General features: G+C 57.0%; 1 protein-coding gene across 8 annotated transcripts in view; it reads right to left on the bottom strand.

The window, feature by feature from the left end:
* Positions 1 to 21,970, bottom strand: part of RALGDS (ral guanine nucleotide dissociation stimulator) — a 66,922-nt gene that overhangs the window by 14,655 nt on the left and 30,297 nt on the right. For 3 of the 8 annotated variants that reach the window (XM_060300238.1, XM_060300236.1, XM_060300234.1), the window contains exons 2-18: positions 19,409 to 19,519; positions 18,284 to 18,477; positions 17,643 to 17,852; positions 16,632 to 16,825; positions 16,205 to 16,443; positions 15,235 to 15,450; positions 14,952 to 15,055; positions 14,423 to 14,507; positions 13,047 to 13,115; positions 12,547 to 12,642; positions 12,023 to 12,055; positions 11,604 to 11,725; positions 11,315 to 11,410; positions 10,802 to 11,003; positions 10,429 to 10,671; positions 8,815 to 8,929; positions 5,265 to 6,285 (exon numbers count right to left, since the gene is read on the bottom strand). In XM_060300238.1, the coding sequence (XP_060156221.1) occupies positions 6,110 to 6,285; positions 8,815 to 8,929; positions 10,429 to 10,671; positions 10,802 to 11,003; positions 11,315 to 11,410; positions 11,604 to 11,725; positions 12,023 to 12,055; positions 12,547 to 12,642; positions 13,047 to 13,115; positions 14,423 to 14,507; positions 14,952 to 15,055; positions 15,235 to 15,450; positions 16,205 to 16,443; positions 16,632 to 16,825; positions 17,643 to 17,852; positions 18,284 to 18,477; positions 19,409 to 19,519 (2,505 nt within the window). In that variant the 3' untranslated portion in view covers positions 5,265 to 6,109. Of the gene's footprint in view, positions 1 to 5,264; positions 6,286 to 8,814; positions 8,930 to 10,428; positions 10,672 to 10,801; positions 11,004 to 11,314; positions 11,411 to 11,603; positions 11,726 to 12,022; positions 12,056 to 12,546; positions 12,643 to 13,046; positions 13,116 to 14,422; positions 14,508 to 14,951; positions 15,056 to 15,234; positions 15,451 to 16,204; positions 16,444 to 16,631; positions 16,826 to 17,642; positions 17,853 to 18,283; positions 18,478 to 19,408; positions 19,520 to 21,970 lie in introns of those variants that run through there. The other 5 variants (XM_030838426.2, XM_030838425.2, XM_030838423.2 and 2 more) reach the window with 4 other exon arrangements.

Here is a 21,970-nt window from a genome sequence, read left to right as displayed (position 1 = left end):
TCACCCGGGATTCATCAGACGCCAGCCCGGATGAGTGGCCACCACATGCCAGACAGAGAGAGGCAGGACGCCTTCTAGCGAGTTTCTGGGTGAAATCAATTGTGTGAAGAGTTGCAGAAAATCCTAGAGTTGCTGGAAATTCTAGTTCACAAGAGCAGAAATGCTTAAGGAACGAGGCCCAGCTGCAGCCTTAAAAGCTGCATCACAAACACTTCTCCCGGACGTGAAACCAGCAGGAAAAGGAATTCTGATGTCAGAGGCAAGGATTCCAGGAGATCAAGGGTCGATCACAGGGCCCTGGAGGATGCAGAGTCCCCTGCTGTCCATAGGCCACTGGCTAATAATGACCCCCTGGCCCGTTCCTTCCCACACTGCACTTTTTGATCTGTTGACAATTTCTCCCCAGTTACTGCTGATGAAATTCCAGAGTTTGACCTTGAAATCTACAAGTGGTAGACTGGTGGTCAAGACACTCTAACAGGACAAGGAGAAAATGCTCCCTCTTCCTGGAAAGCTGTAGAAATCAGCTTGTATATGTCAATCCCAGTCTACTATATATAATACAGATAACTAATAAGAACCTACTGTATAGCATTCTGAACTCTACTCAGTACTCTGTAATAACCTATATGGGAAAAGAATCTAAAAAAGAGTGGATATATGTATAATTGATTCACTTTGCTGTGCAGCAGAAACGAACACAACATTGTAAATCAACTATACTCCAATAAAAATTAATTTAAAAAAAATATTTTGCCAATAAGAAAAAAAAGAAAAGCAGCTTGGGAGGAAGTTATTTTTTTAAAAACTGGGATAAAAATATATATAACATAAAAATGTGAATTTTATAAACAAACATTTATTTAAATATTAAATTATTAAATAGATTATTTATTTATTTAAAGATTTATTATTTATTTATTTATTTGGCTGTGTCGGGTCTTTCATTGCGGCTCTCGGGCTTCTCTCTAGTGCGCAGGCTCCAGAGCGCGCGGGCTTAGTAGTTGCGGCACGCAGGCTCTCTAGTTGTGGCCCACAGGTTTAGTTGCCCTGCAGCATGTGGGGATCTTAGTTCCCCGGCCAGGGATCGAACCCACGTCCCCTGCATTGGAAGGCAGATTCTTAACCACTGGACCACCAGGGAAGTCCCAAATATTTTATTTTTAAAAGTATGATTCAGTGACATTAATTCTATTCACACTGTTGTGCAACCATCACCACTATTTCCAAAACTTTTCATCACCCCAAATAGAAACTTTATACCCATTAACTGCCCATTCCCCCCCTCCACCTCCACCCCAGTAATCTCTTCTACTTTCTGTTCCAATCAATTTGCCTGTTCCAGATATTTCTTACAAGTGGAATCAGTGTTTTCAAGGTCCATCCACGTTGTAGCATGAATCAGAGCTCCATTCCTTTTTACGTCTGAATAATATTCCTATGCATACCGTTGACGAACAATTGTGCACAGTATTCTCTCATAATCCGTATTTCTGTAAAGTTGGTAGTGATGTTCCCACTTTCGTTTCAGGTTTTAGTAATTTGAATGTCTTTTTCCCCTTTTTTTTCTTCAGTCAATCTAGCTAGAGGTTTGTTAATTTCATTGATTGTTTTTCAAAGAACCAACTTTTGGTTTTGTTGATCTTCTCTGTTTTTCTACTCCTCTGTTTCGTTTCTCTCCCCTATAATCTTTATTATTTCCTTCCTTCAGCTAGCTTTGGGTTTAGTTTGCTCTTTTTCTAGTTCTTTAAGGTGTAGAGTTAGGTTACTGATTTGAAATCTTATTTTTTAATGTAGGCATTGACAGGAGTAAAATTTCCTCTTTGTACTACTTTTGCCACATCTATAAGTTTTTGGTACATTGGTTTTGATTCCTTTCATCTCAAGGCATTTTCTAATATCCCTGTGACTTCTTCTTTGACCCACTGGTTGTTAAAAGAGTGTGTTGTTTAATTTTCACATACTTATGAGTATTCCAGCTTTCTTCTCCTGTAGATTTCTGGCTTTATTCCACTGTGGTTGGAAAAGATGCTTTGTACAATTTCAATCTTTTAAAAATTACTGAGACTTGTTTTGTGGTGTAATGCGTGGTCTATGCTTGAGAACACGCCACATGTTCTTGAGAAGGTGTGTTCTCTGTTATATTCTATACACGTTAGCTAGGTCTCATCTGATGTCTGGGGTTGTTCAAGCCCCGTTTCCTTACTGGTCTCCTGTCTGGTTGTTCTAGTCATTATTGGAAGTGAGGTCTGAAGTCTCCACCCGTCTATTTCTCTCTTCAATTACGTCCATTTTTGCTTCATGTGTTTTGGAGATGTGTATATGTTTACAATTGTTCTATATTCTTGATGGATTGAATCTTTAAGCGATATATACTTTCTCTCTTGTTACCTTTTTGACTTAGTCTATTTTGTCTGATAATAACATAGCCGTTCGGCTACCTTTTGTTTACTATTTTCACAGAATATCCTTTTCCATCCTTTATTTCAACTTTTTCATATCTTTGTAGATAGGTGGATCAGGCTTTTTAAAAATCCATTTTATCACTCTGACTTTTAATTGGAGAGTTTAACCCATTTACATTTACAGTAATTACTGATAAGCACTTTCTTCTTCCATTTAGCTATTTGTTTGTATAACTGTATGCCTTCTACACTTTTTGTTCCTCAATTCCACCACTATTGCTTTTTAAGGATTTGATTTTTTTTTTTAATTAAAAAAAAATTTTTGTTTTTGGCCACACCTCGCAGCTTGTGGGATCTTAGTTCCCTGACCAGGGACTGAACCTGGGCCCTCGGCAGTGAAAGTGCAGAGTTCTAATCACTGGACCGCTGGGGAATTCCTTTGGTTGATCTTTTTTTAATAGTGCACCATTTTGATTCCTTTCTTTCCTGTGTATTCCTAAAAAAATATTTTCTTATTGATTGCCTTTGGGATTACAAGGAACATCTTAAACTCGTAACAGTCTAGTTTGAATAATACCAAATTAGTTTCAGTAGTATACGAACATGCAGCTCCTCTGATCTCCATCCCTCCCCCTTTATGTGGTTGTTGTCACAGGTTATGTCTTTATACATCCTGTTCCCATTAACACACTTATACTTATTGTTTTATGAATCTGCGTTTTAAGTCATATAGAAAAAAAAAAAGAAAAGGTACAAACAAAAGTGCAACAATACAGGCTTTTAGAATTACCTGTTAGTTACCTCACCTAGTGTTCTTTACTTTTTCACATGGCTTGGAGTTACAGTCTAGTGCTCTTTCATTCAACCCAAAAGGCTCCCTTTAGCACTCCCTGTAGGCAGGACTATTAATAACAAACTGCCTTAACTTTGCTTATCCGGCAACATCTTAATTTCCCTTCATCCTTAAAGGAGAGTTTACTACATACAGAATTCTTTTTCTTTCAACACTCTATTTTCTATTGTTTTTGGCCACACCGCTTGGCATGCGGGATCTTAGTTCCCTGACTGGAGATTGAACCTGTGCCCCCTGCAGTGGAAGCACACAGTCCTAACCACTGGACTACCAGGGAATTCTCATCTTTCAACACTTTAACTATGTTACTCTACGGCCTTCTGGTTGCCATGGTTTCTAATGAAAAAAATCAGCTGTTAATCTTATTGTGGAGGGACCCCACCCCACCCCTTGCACGTGATTGTTTCTTTCTTGCTGCTTTCAAGATTTCCTTTTTGTCTTTCAACAGTTGTGTTGTAATGTGTCTTGTGTGGCTCTCTTTGAGTTTATCGTGCTTGGAGTTCATTCAGCTTCTTAATGTGTAGATTTATGTCTTTGATCAAATTTGAGATGTTTTCAGCCATTATTTCTTCAAATAATCTCTCTCCTTCTGGGACTCTCTTTATGCATATGCAGTTACATTGGATGGTGTCCCCACAGTCCCTCTGGGTCTGTTCAATCTTCTTCATTCTTTTTCCTTTCTGCTCCTCAGGCAGAATAATGTCCACTGCCTTAGTTCACGGATTCTTTCTTCTGACTGCTCAGATCTGCCACTGAATCCCTCTAGTGAGTTCTTCATTTCAGTTATTGTACTTTTCAGATCCAGAATTTCCACTTGGTTTATTTTTATAATTTCTATCTCTTTACTAAATTCCCTACATGTTCGTACATTGTTCTCTTGATTTCCTTTAGTTTTTTTGTCTGTGGCTCCTTTTCGCTCGCCGAACATATTCAAGACAGCTGACTTAATGTCTCTGACTCGTAATTTTAATGTCTGAGCCTCCTCAGGGATAGTTTCTGTCCAATTCTTTTTTTTTTTTTTCCTGTGAACAAGCCCTATTTTTCTGTTTCTTGATACGCTTTGTGATTTGTTGAGACCTGGATATTGAGAATTATAATATCGTAACTCTGGAAATCAGATTCTCCCCCTCCTCAGGGATCGCTTCTGTGGCTTGAGGGCTGCCGTCTTCCGTTTCTGTAGTGACTTTCCCAAACTGTTTTTGCAAGGCCTATATTCCTTGTTGTGTAGTCACGGCAGCTTCTGCCCCATTGTCTCAGGGGGTCAGTGTGTGACCTGACAGAGATTTCCTTAACAGCTGAAGTTCAGCAGCCGTCACCCTTCATCAAGCACTCTCCTGGTTGTTGTGTCTGATGAGGTTCCAGAGTCCCAAAATTGTTGATTCTGATAGTTTTTTTTCCCCAGCTTCATTGTTGTTTCCATGGAGAGACTGATCTTTACTCCACCATTTTCTGTTAAAAACATTATTTTTATTTATTTAAAAAATATTTATTTATTTGGTTGCACTGGGTCTTAGCTGTGGCACGCGGGCTCCTTAGTTGTGGCATGCGAACTCTTAGTTGCGGCATGCGTGTGGGATCTAGTTTCTTGACCAGGGATCGAACCCGGGCCCCCTGCATTGGGAGTGCGGAGTCTTAACCACTGCGCCACCAGGGAAGTCCCCAAAACGTTGTTTTTAAAAACACTGGAATTCCACAGGTTGCTGCTATGCCGTGTGAAAGCGCTTCCAAATTCAAATACCAGGGGTTCTGAGGGGCTGTCTCAGCTCATGGCCCAGTTTAATGATACTGAAGTGAACATCTGCTCTGTGAAAGGTGGACTTCTCTGTTTCCTTAAGTGAGCCAGAGAAGGGGGGCTGGCCCTTCTTGCTTTTCCTGCCCTTCTTTATTTCCTGTGTAAAATAAACCAATAACCCTGCAAGACTTCCTATTTGAACATGGAATGTGAGAGTCTGTATCTCACTTCAATGAGCACAGGCAATGAAAGAACAATACCACAGCTCCCAGGCTATAGTAGAAACAGGATTTTAATATAATATTCAAGTCTAGCATTTGCTATTTACAACAAATAAATATTGCCCCTCCCCAACTGGTAAACATTTTTTTTCACCTTTTATACAAATATTCAATCCCCCTCCCCTCCCCCCGAAACCCTCCTTTCCCACCAATCCCCGTCTCGTGTGGTCTCGTAAAGCCCAGGATACAGTGGTGGATGGCACTTGCAGTGTCACGAAATCTGACATCAGTGGGACTTGGCCGAGACCGTCCTCACTCACCGGTTAAGAGTGTGGTCCGTGAAGGGGGTGTCTCTCTCCTCTGCCAGGGGAGGGCTGGAGTGGGCAGTGGGCGAGACTCCCTCCCTTTCAGTTGGCCCTGATGATGGAATCTTTGGTGCAGCCTGAGGAAGGCCACGATGGTGGGAGGAGAGAACTGCAGTGGTCAGACCCGGTGGATGAGTAGTGCCCTGGGGTGCCCATGGGCACAGGTGGCAGTGGCCCACACCTGGGAAGGTGTGAGGGAAGTGTACGGAGGGCAGTGCCCGGCGGCATGCAGGGCTCCCTGCCCATTGGCAGCGCTCCTTGGCAAAAGTCAGCTCGTCCTCTGGTTCCAGAGAGCAGAAGGCACCTTAGGCAGCGAGTGGTCCAGGGGAGGCCAGGTCAGCCATCGACGGGCAGGCGTCAATCCCGGCAGCAGGAGAGGTTCAGGGTGAAACTGGAGTCTGGGGGTGGCCTGGGCTGGCAGCTTGGGCGCAGGTGCCCACCTGGCCTGAGCCACTGTAGTCTGTAAGTGCTTAGTTGCCCAGCCAGCTAGACCCTGGAAAGGGCGGCTCTGTGGCTGGCCAGCTAGGGACAAGTTAGAAGATGCCCTTGGCAATCTTGAGTCCCTTCTGCTTCATGCGTGGGAGGGTAGAGCTGGCTCCATGCCTGACCTTTGCCCCCTTGGTGAAGGTCCGTTTCTTTAGGACAAAGTCATAGTTGGCAGTAGAGTTCATGGCGTAGAACACGTTGGCGTTGTCAGGGATCTTCAGCTCTGGTCGGGGAGGGGCAGAGGGTCAGCTGTGCTTATGCGGGCCCCACTGGACACCCCACCACTTGAGAGCCCCCAGGAGGGCAGGCCTGATCCAGACACCTGAGACTCCTCAAGGCAACTCCAGGACCACCAAGGACCCCCCTTAATGACACCTGCCTGGGACAGACTCTGCTGAGGCACTGAGGGACTTCCCTGGTGGCACAGTGGTTAAGAATCCGCCTGCCAATGCAGGAGACACGGGTTTGATCCTTGGTCTGGGAAGATCCCACATGCCGTGGAGCAACTAAGCCCGTGCGCCACAACTACTGAGCCTGTGCTCTAGAGCCCGCGAGCCACAACTACTGAGCCCGTGTGCCGCAGCTACTGAAGTCTGCACGCCTAGAGCCCGTGCTCCGCAACAAGAGAAGGCACCGCGGTGAGAAGCCTGCGTACCACAACAAAGAGTAGCCCCCTCTCGCCACAACTAGAGAAAGCCCGCACGCAGCAACAAAGACCCAGCACAGTCAAAAATAAATAAGTAATTAATTTAAAAAAAAAAAAGAAAAAAGGAACTCAAAAACAAAAAGGACTCTGGGGACTTCCCTGGTGGTGCAGTGGTTAAGAATACGCCTGCCAACGCAGGGGACATAGGTTCGAGCCCTGGTCCGGGAAGATCCCATGTGCCGTGGAACAACTAAGCCCACGCGCCACAACTACTGAAGCCCGCGTACCTTAGAGCCTGCGCGTCACAACTACTAAGCCCATGCACTACAACTACTGAGCCTGAGTGCCAAAACTACTGAAGCCTGCGCACCTAGAGCCCGTGCTCTGCAACAAGAGAGGTCACCGCAATGAGAAGCCCGCGCACCGCAACAAAGAGTAGCCCCTGCTCGCCACAACTACAGAAAGCCTGTGCGCAGCAACGAAGACCTGACACAGCCAAAAATAAAAATAAAATAAAAATAAAAAGGACTCCGACTCCAGGAAGCCCCACCTCAGTCTGCAGCTGGCAAAGGGTCATCCCATCCTGCCCCCTGCTGCCTTCACTGATCGGGAGGTCCAGCTGCAATAAGCTTTCTAGAACCTAGATCACCTCCCCCAAATCCTGCACAACTCAGGACAAGGGCTCTGGGGCCAAGTTAAGGGCGGGCTTTGCCCCAGGCCTCCTGCACAGGGTTTCATAGGGTGCCAGGATCCCAGCAGGTACTTGCTCTTGGCTCTGTTTCCCACCCTCTCCTCTGGCCTTGAGCCTGATACTCTCCACTGCTGGGCTGGAACATGTGTGCTCTGGGCTCCATCGTGTGGCTCTTACTCTGGTCCTCAACCTGTCTAGGTCTCAGGCTTCCTCTTCTGTAAGATGGGGGTCCCACCTGCCTTGCTTACCTCACCAAAATGGTGCAACAAGGTAAGAGAGGATTTAGAAAAGAACTTCTAGCGATCGTGGCGGGTCATTGCTAACTGTCTGGGTAATGGCTGTGAATGCGGGATCAGCTCATGGGAAAGGAAAGAGTGACGATAATCTTTGCAGTTATGGCACGTCTACGGCACACGTACACACATGAGCATATAATCCATGTATATATGGATCAACTCACTGCCTATTTTATCTCCATTGTGGGGATGGGAAAACAGGCACAGAGGACTTAAGGAATTTGCCCGAGGTCTACAAGCCGTAGCTGTCTGGTTCCAAGTTTGTGCTTGTTCTTGATCCTTTCCCTTCCCAGTTTTTAGAATACCCAGCTGCTCCCTAGTAGCCTCTGTGTTTAGTATCTGCTATGGGCTGAAAGTTGGTGTCCTCTCTAAATTTGTTGAAATCCTAACCCCCAATGTGATGGGATTAGGAGGTGAGGCCTTTGGGAGGCCATTAGGTCATCAGGGTGGAGCCCCACGAATGGGATTCGTGCCCTTATGAAAGGGACCCCAGAGAGCTCCCCACGCCCTTCCACCATTTGGGTTCACAGTGAGGAGTCAGCCGCCGGCAACCCAGAAGAGGGCCTTCACCAGAACCTGACCATGCTGGCACCCTGATCTTGGACTTCTAGCTCCAGAACCAGGAGAAATAAATCTCTGTCATTTAGAAGCCACCAGTGGTGGTGTTTTGTTATAGCAGCCAGAACGGACTAAGACAGTGTCACACGTTCACGGATTTTCACAAATTCGATGCTTTAATCCACGGTAGTCGTGATCTTTTCTGAAGCACTCATTTCCCATCTTAGCCAGAAAACGCCCTTTTGTACGGCCTGTGGGCTCGGCCATCTGGCTGCCTGGCCCCAGGAGAAAAGCCTTTTCTCTCCCCTCCTCAACGATGCTAGCACTGAACGAGGTCTCCCACTGACTGTTCACGGCCACGGAAGGGCAAGGGACAAGGGCCCAGCAGCCACCAGGAGCCAGTGAGGAGACACTGGGGGCATCCAGAGCTGCCCCTAGGCAGGTCTGTGTGTGGACAAAGCCCACGCCCACCCTGGTGGCACGTCTTCCGGGGTGGTGGGCCTGGGGCACGGTGCTCCCTGCCCCGCGGCCCCAGCGCCCGCCTGACCGGCCCTGACTTACTTCGATCGTCCGAAATAACCTGCACCAGCTCGTAGTCTTCTGGCTCATCCTCATCCAGGTTGTGTTTGTCCATGGCTTTGCGGATGACAGCTGGGGCCTTGTCCTGGCTGGTCACCTGGACGGGGTGGGGGACAGGCCATCAGGGCAAGGGTCTGGTGTAGCTTGAGGGTCCGGGGTGTAGCAGCCAAGGGCCCGCAGAGCTGCCTCGGCGCTGTGCGCACAGGGGCTCACGGCCTCTGACCCGAGGCTGGGTCCAGGGGGGCTGCGCCTCCTTCTCCTGCCCCTCTGGGGAGGCCTCCATGGACCCGATCACTTACCCCCCAACTCCTGCAAGCCTGCCACCTCCTCCCAACACCACCTAGGGCAACCGCCTGCCCCCGGGGCTGCTCCCCCTAACCGTCCCCCTTGACCCTGCCCATCTGGGACAACGGTATCATTGCACCTGGGTACAGACGGCATCTAGTCCCAGCCCTGGAGGTGAGAGAGGAGCAGCTGGCTGGATGCCCAGTGGCCGCCTACGTGCCAGGCCTCCACTGGCTGGAGGCTGCAGTGGTGGAGAGTGCAGACCGAGCCCTGCTGCCTCGACCCCAAGGGCCAGAGCACAGGCGGGCCTTAGACTCGGGGTGACACAGGTGACAGTGTTAATGGGGCATCTGACCCAGTGTGGGAGGATTCTGGGGTGCAAATGGCTCACTGGCAGCCTGAGTTCTGGAGGATGAGAGGAGTCCCCCCAGCCCCCAACCCCTCCCCAACATACACAGTGTTTGTGGGCAACTCCCACTGGCAAGATCTCGACACCTCCAACGATCCCCGGTGTCTGACACTGCCGGCCACCTCCGCGGCCACCAGCCTGGTGCAGCCATTGCTACCCGCCCTGGATTGCAGCCGCCGCCTCCTAACTGGCCGCCCTGCATCTGCCGGCACCAGCCCATCGCCCACGGAGAGGCCGGAAGTCACTGCTGCCCCTCCTGTGCTCCAACGAACAGTGCTCCCACCTGTCTCACATGAGATCCAGGCCCCTGACGCTGGCCTGCTCTGCTGAGCCCTACTCTTCCCCCGACCCCTGCTCCTTCACTGCGGACCTCCTGCTTCTCCTCCAAGCCCCAGGCACACTCCTGTCCTGGGAGGCTGCACGCTGCTCCCTCCTTCCCCCCACACTCAGGCCCTTTATGGGTGAGGTCCTGCCCCACTGCTGCTGTAAACCCCTAGTCCACCACCCCGGCACGGATCACCATCGACACACAGCTGGTTTTTTGTCGTTTTTTTTTTGCGGTACGCGGGCCTCACCGCTGTGGCCTCTCCCATTGCGGAGCACAGGCTCCGGACGCGCAAGCTCAGCGGCCATGGCTCACGGGCCCAGCCGCTCCGCGGCATGTGGGATCCTCCCGGACCGGGGCACGAACCCGCGTCCCCTGCATCGGCAGGCGGACTCCCAACCACTGCGCCACCAGGGAAGCCCACACTAGCTGTTTTCATTCCCTTCCCTGGTTGGCCCTCTGTCCTTCCCAACCCACCAGGAGACCAGCTCTGGGAGGGCAGGGGTGACCCATGGTGTTCAATACGGATTTGCTGCCCGGCAGAGTGGGGGGCCCGCGGGGACGCCGCCCGGCTCACCAGGATGCTCTTGTACATGTTGCCGTTGTCCACGTCCAGGCTCACCCGGATGATGCAGCAGTCGCCCACCTGCTGGTTGTAGAGGGGCAGGGAGGAGCTGTAGCTGCAGACCCCTGACACGGAGCGCTTGTGGGTGCGCGTGGTGGCCACGGGCGTGGTGGAGGCTGAGGAGGACGAGGTGCTGCTGGAGGCCGAGCTGATGCCGGAGGTCTCCGGGGACGACTGGGAGGTGCACTCCCAGAACTGCGGGGACGGCACGATCAGCGGAAGCCCCGGGCCACTGTCCAGCTCCGGGGGCTTCTGGTGTGCAGCGGGGAACTCTGGCCCTAGGAAGGGCTGAGAAGGGCTGTCAGGGAGGGGGTGGGGCAGTCACCTTCTTCTCCTGGCCGTCAGGGGACTCTGGGACAAAGCTCATGGTGATCTCCTCCACATCGGAGCTGGAGGAGCCGGCCGAGTGGACACTCAGTGCGTCGGCAATGTCCCCGCTGCTGAGGTAGGGGCCGCACCTGAGCTGGTCACAGGACTTGGAGTGGCAGCTGCTGCCGGTACTGAGCTCCGTGCTGGGGGCCTGGCGGCTGCAATGGAAGGGCTGGCTGACTTAGGGGAGGCCTCTTCTGGGACACAGCCCACCCCTGTCCCCTGCACTCTGTGCCGAGTGCTCAGGCAATCACCCCGTTGGCTCCAGCATCCGACAGATCATTTAGCATCACCCCATTTCACAGGGGGAAAAACTGAGGCCCAGAGGGGTGGAGCAAGTGGCCCAGTCACAGGGCTGTCGGCGGGGGAGCTGGGATCCCAGTGCCAGCTGCCTGACCCCCGAGCCCACTCGCAGCCCGAAGCTTCCCTGAGCCCCGAGGGAGCGCCCCTGCCCACCCGGGCACTCAACTCGCTCCAGCGCTTGACGATGGCCGTGTTCTTCTTGACCTTGAGGGTGTTGCTGGCCGACTCGGAAGGGGGCTCCAGCTCACACGACAAGGAGTAGCTACAGGACAAAGCGGCGGCTGTGGGGAGTCGCACCCGGGTCTCCCTCCCGGTGCCTGCCCGGCAGCTAGAGTCCAGGGGCCCGGCCGTCACCAGTGACGGCACCCAAGGCTGCCCAGGATCGCCAGCCACAGGCTCTCCGGAGCTGCCCGGGGCAGCCCGCGTGTGCCCCCCCAGCTCCTGCCCGGACTCACCTGTCAGCCTCGCTGAGCCGCTCCATCGCCCGGAACCAGGCCCCGAAGTGCTCTTCGGCTGCGATGCTGTAATTGTTGCAGGCCGACTGGAGCAGCTTGATCTGGGCGATCACTTCGAACTCCTGGGGCCAGAGGGGAGGACAGGACGCTGACGGTCTGGGTTGGCCGGGCCTGTGCCAGCCTCTGGGTCCCCACTTCCCACCCTGTCCTCACAGCCAGGTTCAAACAGCCCCTCCGGGAAGGTGTCCTTGATTCGACCTCCTGCCCCATCCTCCCGTGGGAAAGGCTCCCCCTCTCTCTGTATCCAGCTCTCCCCAAAAATGTAACAGGGAGGGGTCGGAGCCAGCCGTTCTAGCCAGGTGGCTCTCTGATCCCGCCCCCCACACGGGCCCCCTTCCCGCGAGGCTGCGTCTGCTCACCTTCCTCCTCTTCTCGAAGTTGATCAGTCTCCCCTGGAAAGCACACGGCCAGCGTCCATCAGAAAGTGTCCCCTAACCCATGACCGCCCCTCACGGGCCTCAGGATGCACTACCCAGAGCACACACCAGGGGGCAGCACAGCACACACCTGGACCTGGGTGGGGCCGGGGTGCCGGGGCGGGGTGGGAGGGGCGCCGAGGCTCAGGGGTCTGAGAGCAGCTAGAGAGACTGAGGCCTTGGGCAGGAGGGCCAGGTTGGCCACATGTGCCTGACCCTGGAGGGCCCAGCCGCTCCACCCATGGCCGCCACCTGAGGGAGGGGCTGTGTCCTGCTGGGTCAAACCCCTTGCAGCTCTGATGAGCCCCACCAGGCGGGCACCAAGCTCTGTTCACTCACTGCCGAGATGGGCAGGTGTCCCCGGGACACAGGGACGGCCAGGGGGCTCTCGTAAGATGAGGTGCACCCTCTGCTGAGAGCTCGGGGCTCAGGACCCCCACCCCGACCCCGGCCCTGGGCTCACTCACATACAGATAGTCCTTCATTGCAGTGTCCAGCATCACCAGGTCTGTGAGGAACGTGCCCAGGTAGGGGACGGTGCCCTGGATGACACCCTGTGACAACTGGGCGGGGCGGGGGGGGACTGATGAGCAAGGCCCCTCCCCTGAAAACCCCTCAGCCCCACTCAGGCCTCCCACTGGGAGCAGCCTGGGGACCTTTAGCCAGTTCCCCCCAATCTCCCTCCCAGCGTGCATGGACCCAAACTCCCTCAAGTCACCTTGCAGGCTTGGTATTTGGCAAATCCCCAAGATCTATGGCCCCGGCCCCTCCCCCCTCCCAAATCCCCACTGGGCCCAGATCTTCCAGGCCCCTGCTCTGGTGGTTACTAGTCCCCCGACACCAGCTGGTCAGGGCGCAGCGCCCCCAGGCCCCGGAGTAGGTCGGTCTAAGGGTCACGTCAGGCAGCGCAGCTACAGGAGCGGGGGCTCGGGGCGGCCCCTCCTCTCCCAGCCTCGGGCACACTCACCACCTCCTTCGGCCGCCTCTGGGCTCTCTTGGGGTTCATCTCCAGGGTGGCAAACTTGGAGGTCCCCTCCTGCAGGGCCGAGGACAGGGTCGGTGAGGCCTTCTGACCCTCCCCCCATCACCCACCAGCAGACACGACCTTGGTCCTGGTCACTGGTGCAAGCGCTCCAGCCATCCCAGTGTACTCCATTCCTAGATCTGCACCCCTGCTCGGGTGCTCACAGGGTGTGGGAACGTGGGTCAGCAGCCCGGCCTCCTTGGAAAGTACAGATGAGGATTACACCTGCCCCTTGGGGTCTCCAAGGACTCAGCGCCACACCTACCTCCATCACTGTGGCTGTGCTGTTCCCCCCGACCCCCCGTCTCTGCAGGAGGGTAGGAGGGTCCTACACAAAACTCACGCAGATTTCCCTTCCCCCTTGAACCTCACTGCCTCCCCGTGAGGCTGGCACCCTGGGGTCAGCATTCGCCCACTTTCCAGATGAGGAAACTGAGGCCCAGAGACAGGCATTGCCTTGCCTCTGAATGAGCCTCAGAAGGGCTCAGAGCCTCTGGTGTGTGTCGGCCCCCCGCCGGGCGAGCCATCGAGAGAGGGACAGGGAGTCTGGGGGGGCCTGGCTGAGCAGGGTGCCTGCCGCGCCAAGGCCTTCACAACCCCACGGAGCCCCTCGGGATGTCCCCTGCACAGAGCTCTGCCTTCGGCCGCTCAGGAGGGGTCTCCTTAGTGCCACCTCTGAGAGGGTGAGCTGGGGCTGCTGGGAGCACCGGGTGGTGACACGTGCTTCCTCTTTGTATGGAAGTTTCCGGGGAAGGACCCCCGTGAATGCATTAGCACCCCTGTGCACTTGCCACAAGCCATCTGGGCCATTTGTCACGGCCACCAAAGGCCCTGTGGTGAGACTCTGAGAAGAGTCCCTGGATTCCTTCGCAGTGTCTGCCCTGAGGCAGAGGCAAGAGCCCCCAGCCCCCAGATCTACCTCCTGCTCATTTGGACGACGGCTGGGCGGCCCCTGCAGTACCATCCCTGGGCAGGCGGGGTGCCTGGCCCTCGGAGGTCAGCGCAGACAGGAACAGCAGGGCCTGGCTTTGTGGGGACAGGCTAGGCTGGTCTGGGGAAGGAAGAGACCCCACCCTTGACCTCATCCACCCCGAGTGCCGGGTGAGGGACCAGTGAGGAGCCAGGAGACTCTAATCCTGCTCCTCACCTGCCCGCAGCTCTGGAACAGCCCAGCTGCCCTGCTCCATCCCTGTACTAGGGCCTCCTATCTCCCAAACTGCCCCCCACCTGCCCACAGACCCGACAGATCTCGTGAGAAGTTTTCGAAGAAACTTTCAGTGGGAACATAAGCCCCTCCACCCCGAGCCCCCGGACTCTACCTTGATGAGCAGCTCTCTGCTTAGGGAGTAGTTGTTCTCATCTGAGAAAATCTCTGACAGCTTCTGAAAGATGCGGAGGCTGTCCCTGGGGGAAGGAAGGAGAAAGGAGGACATGGTGGGGAGGGGTGCGGGGGCAAAAACATTTGAGGACCCAGAGACCCCAACTGCCTGGATGGGTGGTTTCCAAACAGAGTTCTGCTGGACCCTAAGGGCTCGGTAGGCCTGGAGGGGTGGGTCTCATGTGGGTCACCGGGGAACCCCATTCCCAGTCGACTGAGCGGCTCTGTTTTGGCCGGTTCTGATTTTAAGTGCACAGAGTCATGTGGGTGAAGTAGACACATGAAAACCCCCAACATGGCTCAAGCCAGTACCTGCCAGAGAAAGAGACCCGGTCCTGAGGCAGAACTGCTGGGCCCTGAGAGACCCCGCCCCCAGGATGCGCTGTCCCTGGGCAGGTTCCAGGCAGCACCCAGCCCCGTGGGAGGCCCCAGGTCCACCCTGGAGCTCCTCCAGGGAGAAGCCTGCCCACCTGGAAACTTCTTCCCACGTCTTCTTCAGCCGGTGGATGGAGTTGCTCTGCAGAGCAGAGAGGATGGCGTAGAGGGACGAAAAGTTCTTGAGGACCCGGCACTCCTGGGAGGGAGGGGCCAGGCTGTGAGAGGGGGCCGAGCTCCCGCCTGCTCCAGCTTCAGTCCCTCTTAGGGGGGCACCCCCCTCCCGGATGGGACAGATGCCCCGGGAGGTGCTCCTGGGGTTGGATGAGATCAACCCAGGGGCAGAAAGGGCTCCCCGGGCCCTTGGCGGCCGCATACCCGGGCCACCTCGATCCAGTGCTCCAACACCCGGGCCCTGGCGCGGGCCGTCACGCTTCGGTCCCCGAGGCAGGTGGTGATGACGCAGTTGGCCACACTGTTGAACTGGGCGACGGTGGCACGGACGGTGGGAGCCAGGTGTTCCTTGCCCCTCTTGTCCCGCTGGGACCAGATGGAGCCCAGGCAGTGGTAGGGCACCACCTTCTTGAACAGCTCCTGGGGGCAAGGGGAAGGTCACCCGGCTCTGCCGCACCCCAGCTCAACGCCCACAGTCCCCCCACCCCCACCCCCAGGCCTAGGCAGGGTCACTGGTCAGAGCTGGAGCTCTGGAAGCCGGGGAGGCGGCTCGAGCCCGGCCGGGGGAGGTGCGGGGAGGTGGTGTCTCTTGGTTTTGTTCCCTGCCCACTGTGGGCACCCAGCGCAAGGTGACCCAGGGTGACCCTGGCAGGAGAGAGAGGTGGCCACCTTCCCCAGTCCACCCTAACTCCCAGCACGAGATGCGGCTCACACCTGCCCATACAGGTGGTGCTTTTAGCCCTTGATCACGCCTCAGGCCTGTCCCCTGTCCAGATGCCCATTCACGTGGGCACTACAACCAGAGGCTGCGTCTGCCGTCTGCCACGGCTTCTAGCGCGCACCAGGTGCCTGCTAAGTGCTGAAGCTGGTGAGACCTCCTCAGCAGACGTGGGGGCAGGGGGGGCGGCCCATGGAGTGAGCGACCGTCTGCTACCGGGTGGGCCAGACCCCGCCCAGCTTTCTACCGCTCCACCTCATTCCACCCAGACACAGTGCGAGGGATGGGGCCCGGGTCCACAGCCTGGAGGGGAGCCGAGGCCTTCGGGTGAGGAAACCTGCCCGGGCGACACGGTTTGTCATGGGATTTGGGGCAGGACATCAGCTCTGGACAGGGCAGGGCAGACGCCTGAAGGAAGGTGCACCCCTGCCCGCCCTGCTGAGATGAGCTGCCTACCGCGTCCATCAGCGTGAACTGCTCTGCCACCAGGTCGGGCGGGAACGCCAGGAGGTGAGGCTTCTCCTCACCCAGCCCGTTCTCTGCAGCCGCGGGTGAAGGCCAGGAAGGCTCTGGGGCTGGAGCTGGTGCTGGTGCCAGAGCTGGCTCGAGGTCTGGACCTGGCACCGGCCTGGGCGCTAGAGCTGGAGCCGGCACTGGCTCGAGGGCTGCAGTCGGCTTCAGAGCTGGAGCCAGAGCTGCAAAGAAGAGCGGAGCTCAGCAACACGCCTGCCTCTTTTTCCAAGACAGAAACCACATCACTGCCTTCTAGAGAAGCCTCAGCTCAAGAAGCACCCCAGGACGTCTCCCCGCCGCGGTCCCCACGTGGGCGGTCTGAGGCAGCCCCGGGGGCTCCTGCGTGTCCAGCACCGACCCCGCTCCTCACCCTCCGGCTCTGCCTTGGTGAGCTCTGTGCGCTCCAGCTGGGCCAGGAGAAGGTGGGCGCGGCGCTCCAGGTCGGAGCCGGGCATGTTGAGCTGCACGTAGGCCACCAGCTGCTTGAGGCACGGGAAGTCCGGGGGCTGACAGAAGTCCTCGGAGTACTGGTCCAGCCAGGTGCCCAGGATGGAGGAGACGGCACTGGGGGCAGGCGGGCGGGCAGCAGAGTCAGGGACCTGGCCTTTCCTTCCACGCGGCCCTCCCCTGGCTCCCCCGTGGGGGCTGGGCTTCTGGGCCCGCCCCTGCCCCACCCGCACTGGGCTGCCAGGCGGGGGCAGGCCTGGTCAGCAGGCCTGGTAGGAAGGGGCCCTCCGTCCCTGGTGACCACCTCTCCCTTCCTCGGGGGAGCCTGACTCTCTCCTGTCTGCCCCCAGCCCCCCGGGCCCTCCCCACTGGGAAGGAAACTGCAGGAGGGCAGGGAGGGCCACGCCTGCCCTGTTCATCGCGCTGGCCTGGCCGCACACAGTAGGCGCTGCACAAACAGGGGAGGGAGGAGGGGACAAGCAGAGTGCGCCCCTGCCTGGCCTTCACGGGCCTCGCGCACCTGAACCAGAAGCTCGCGCACCGACGGCTGCCTTGGTCGGTGCGCCGGAGTGCGGGTCTCGTCCTCCCGGGGACGCCATTCTTGGTGGTGGGGACGTAGCCGGCCCCCTGACCCTGACTGCGCTCCCGTGAGCCCCAGCTGAGCGCTCACACTGGGCTGCGAGGCTGACGTGTCAGCAGCTTGCCCCCCACACCTCCTGTCATGGGCCCCGGATCTGAGTGGGGACGGATGCTCTCAGGGGCCGGCTCTGAGCCCCCAGCCTCCCCTGTGCTCCCTGGGGACATGGGACCCCAGCCACAGCTCTCTGACTCCTTTCCTCCTGCAGCCAGACCTCAGCCCTCCAGCGGGAATCACAAGATGTGTGGCAGCCAGGGTTCTGCCCAGCCCCTCCCATCAGACCCAAAGTCTACTCACTTTTTCAGTTGGTCCTGAGGTCCGCCGTCCTCGCTGGAATAAGGGAGGATGCACCCGTATCTAGAGGAGGCCGTGAGGGCGTCACATCTACCGTACCTGCTATGACGTCTAGTGTTACTGGCTGACCCTCCGGCTAGGATGGAAGCCCGGGAGGGCGGGGATTTTTGTCTGCACCGTTCACTGAATAAAGCCAAGTGCCTAGAAAAGTGCCTGCACACAGTAGGCGCTTCGTATGTATTTGCTGAACGAATGAGCCCAACCAGCACCTTACAGACGCCTGAGTGGGCCTGGGCCCTCAGCCGGCCCCCAGCCAGCCCTGCCCTGGCTACTCCCAGGAAGGACCCCTGAGACAGAATCTGGAACCTCCTCTCCAAATGGGAAAACTGTTCTGCCCAGGGGCTGGAAGCAGAGAGCTTCTCCATGGGGCAGAGGAAAACCTTAATCAAAGCCGCCCCAGCCCTCAGCAGCCCTTTCCACAGGGCCGGGCGCGGGGCCGCACTGTCCATGCTTATCCAACAGTCCTGGCAGCCCGGCCTTCACGTGAGCAAACTGAGGCTCAGAGAGGTAAAGCGACATTCCCAAGACACACAGCCAGTGGGTGGGCGGGGAGCCCCTGTGCCGGGGAGGGGCAGGGCGCTCACCTTTGGAACAGCAGGTCCAGGACCCGCTGGGTGGTGGTGAAGGCTCGGTAGGTACACAGGAAGATGGTGACATAGGAGAGGTCGCTGCCCTGGAAGGCGGGCACCAGGTGCTCCACCAGCTTCTCCAGCGTGCCTGCCTTCACGGTCCGCACCTTGCAGGTCTCATACAGGTTCAGGGCCGAGTCATTTTCATACTGGGGTGGGACAGAGAGGCACAGACGGTCAGCGACGGCACCGTGGCCCATGAGGAGGGCAGGGGCTGGAACTCAGAGGAAGCCCCAAGCGCCCGGCGACTTCCGGACGGAGATGGGACGTGAGTGCCCGGAACAGAAAAAGGGTCTCAGCTTTTGAACTGGAGGTGGGGCGATGAAAACTCGCAATACCAACCCCTTCAGGTCATTTTATCAGCTGAGTAATGACAGCACCTTGCCGTATTAAGGGCAGAGTCCCCGGGATCCCTGGCAAAGCAACCCCGTTCTAGAGATGAGAAAACAGAGGCTCAGCCTGGGGTGGGAAGGCACGGTATGTTAGGGCCCAGAGGCTGTTCAGGGCGGCGCTGTGGGAATGGCTGCAGAAAGGAATCCCGTCAAGGTTCACGGCAGTGAAAGGCTGAGTTATGGCTGGTAACCAGCCTCTCTTCTGAGATGTTACGTATTTGTCAGGCCCCCGCTCTGACCTGGAGGGGTCATGGAGTTGTGTTCCGTGATGGCAAGTTGCAGAGAACCGTATATAGTAGGCTGAGTCCTTTTTGGGTTAAAAAAAAAAAAAAAGCCCTACTAAGTAAGGTGCTGAAAGCCTTGGCGAAGGTGTGGAAGGACAGTCGTTAAAACAAGAAACACTGGGGCAAAATGCATAAGTAATCCCAGCCTAACGTGAAGTGGAAATAGTACGAAAGTGTCTTTTTTTGATGTTCATACAAATAAGTGAACAGAGAACTATGCACTTGGCCCAGCGCAGGGCTGGACAGTAGGGGAGGGCTGAGGGCCCAGATTCCTTTGGGAGCAGGGCTGGGGGCCCCCCAGGCAGGAAAGCCCTGGGAGGGAGCCCAGTGGAGTGGCCAGGGTGGCCCCTGCATCCCGGGCCTTGTCGGGGTTCTGGGCACGGAGACCCCCCAACCACACTCACCCCGAGCCAGCGCTGGCCCTTGTTGGCGCCGTGGTGCACCTGAACCTTGCGCAGGGAGATGGAGTAGATGACGCCGTTGACCAGCTCCTCGCCAATCTCCTGCGTGGAGCTCTGCAAAGACAGCGCCCGGCCACCGGGCGGGGGTGTCGGGGCCTGCCTGGCTGTGTGGCAGGCGGACGCCCCGTGCCACTTCCTGCTCCCTAGATGAGGCAAAGGTCGGTGGCCACAGAGACCTCCAGCCCAGAATTTAACAGGACGACAGCTGGAGGGCCGGGGGTTACTATCGGGGCGGCAGGCACTGCCCCCAGCACCCCCGTCCTCACCCCACCAGCCATGACTGGGTGTGAACAAGACGTACCCACTGGGGTTCCAACAACAGCCTGCCCCTGCCCAGGGGGATCCCCCCGCTCCCGCCCCCACCCCAAGGCGAGTACTGTTATCTGGTCATTTCATAGGTGACTACACGGAAGCCGAGGGAAGGGCAACCCATCCAAAGCCATGCCGCTGACGGTAAACAGCGGAGCCGGGACCCCGAGGCCCTATCTCAGCCCACTGCACCTAGGGGGCTCTGGCCCCCCGAGAAGATGCCTCCCCCAGGGCGTGAGGCCCCTGGCCCCCTCACCCTCATGTGCCCAGACGGCACCTGCGACAGCTGCCCCAGCCCTGGAGTCAGCCTCCCGGGTCTGGGGCAGGTGCGGGCATCCTCGACGGCCACAGCCAAGGCCACTTCCTTCCCTTTCTGCTCATTCAGTCTTGTGCCTTCTTGGGCAACAGAGGAGTTCCCAGTTCCCTGTTCGTCATCACGTGCATGGGGACAGCATGAGAATGATGACAGTGCTGGCATCCGGGCTGATGCCCGGGTTTCCACAGAACTCCAAAACCACGGGGCTTTGGCTAGGCCAGGAATGGGGGGGGGGGGTGTCACCTGGCTGCTTCCTAGACCCCGGGCAGGAAGACCCTTGTTTTAAAAGGCAGTGATCCCTCCTGCTGGGCAGGCTGTCCCGGGGGCTGCATCAAGGCCTGGTCAAGGCCACTCAGTCGTTGCTGCCCTGGGCTCCTCCACCCCCTCTCCCACTGCCCCTGTCCAGGGACGGGGTAAGCTTGCAGTGGGGAGGGGGGCCTAGGAGTAAAGAGACAGACCTCTGAGAGTTCAGGGAGGAGGGGGGAGGTGCTAGCTGGCAAAGGGCCATCATTCACATGGTCAGTGCCAGCAGCTAGGATCACGGGTCACTGCCCCAGCTCAGGGTGGGCGTGGAGCTCACAGAAGGCCCAGTGGAAGTGCTGACTCAGCCTGGGCCCCACCGACAGCCTTTCCCTAAATCCCTCGGCCTAAGCTGGGCCCCTGGGTAGGAACCAGGTGCCCAGTGTCCTGTGGGCTGTACCCCCGGACATCAGCACCCCTGGGATCAGGGGCTAGGGAGCGGGATGGGCCTGGACCTCCTGCCTCAAGGGCTCTGGGAGGCCTGGGAGCCATCCTCCGGAAATCTACTTCCTCTGACCCAAGGCCGCCCTCCCACTCTGGGCATTGTACCAACAGGAAAGCCAGTGCAATCACACAGGGGCTCCTGACCCTTCGCCTTCTCCGGAGACACAGCCAGCCATTTCTTGGAAGTCAGCAGGGAACCCGCAGGTAGAGGGCCCTCACCTCAAGAGCCCACGCTTGGGGAGGTCCAGCCCTTCCATCGAGGAGGGGAAACTCCTCCTCCTGGGGCAGAACTGAAGCAGATGCGCACTTTCCTTCCCTGGGTCACACATCCTTCCCCGGCCTAGAAGAGGCCGCGGTGATGGGTGATGTCAGGGGCCTGCCATCCACCTGCGAGACCAGGGCCCTGTCCACCCACCCCTACCTCTCCTCAGGGGTCCTCGACTGCCTCTCGCAAAGGCTGCTGCCCGCCCTGGAAAGGCCCGTCCCTCTCCGGGGGATTCCAGCCACTTCTGGTCCAGCCTGGAGCCAGACAGTGTCCTGAGCACCCCAGTCACTGGCAGCACGTTAGAGTCCCCGTGCTGGACCTGCCTGACTGTGGGCACGGGACTCGAACCCCGTGGGAGCACACACAGCACCTGGCTCCCAGCGGGGCCCCATCAAGGCCTGCTGGACAGAAGCGCTTCCTGGCCAAGCCAACCAATGGGAAGCCTCGCCATCCCTGAGCGGGTCTAAATAGCGGCTCTGCAGTGAGCCATGGGCCTCGCTGGCAGACGGAGCAGCTGGCTGCCCTGCCCAGGCGTCATGTGATCCCGAGCCCTTCCCCCACCCCGAGGGGCCCCCTTCTGCCAGCCCGGTGGGGGGCAGGGCAGGACGCTGAGAGCCGCACATGCTGGGCCAGGGGGAGTCACCGCCTCGTGGCACAGATGGGGAGCTGCTCCAGCCCCGCGGAGCTAACCCTGTCCTCTCCGGGCCCTTCACCGCAGCCCAGCAGCAGGAACAAAACCAGATCGTCCAAGCAGTGCAGAGAGCAGGCGCCATTTAAACCATCGACCAAGAGACAACGGCACGGCGGGATCCAAAGAGAGCTGCCCGCATCCTGGGCACAAAGCGGCAGAGTGGGGCGTCTGCTCCGCGCT

The sequence above is a fragment of the Globicephala melas genome, chromosome 6, assembly GCF_963455315.2.
Source record: "Globicephala melas chromosome 6, mGloMel1.2, whole genome shotgun sequence".
NCBI classification, from domain to species: Eukaryota; Metazoa; Chordata; class Mammalia; order Artiodactyla; family Delphinidae; genus Globicephala; species Globicephala melas.
This window is presented reverse-complemented; position numbering and strand designations above follow the sequence as displayed.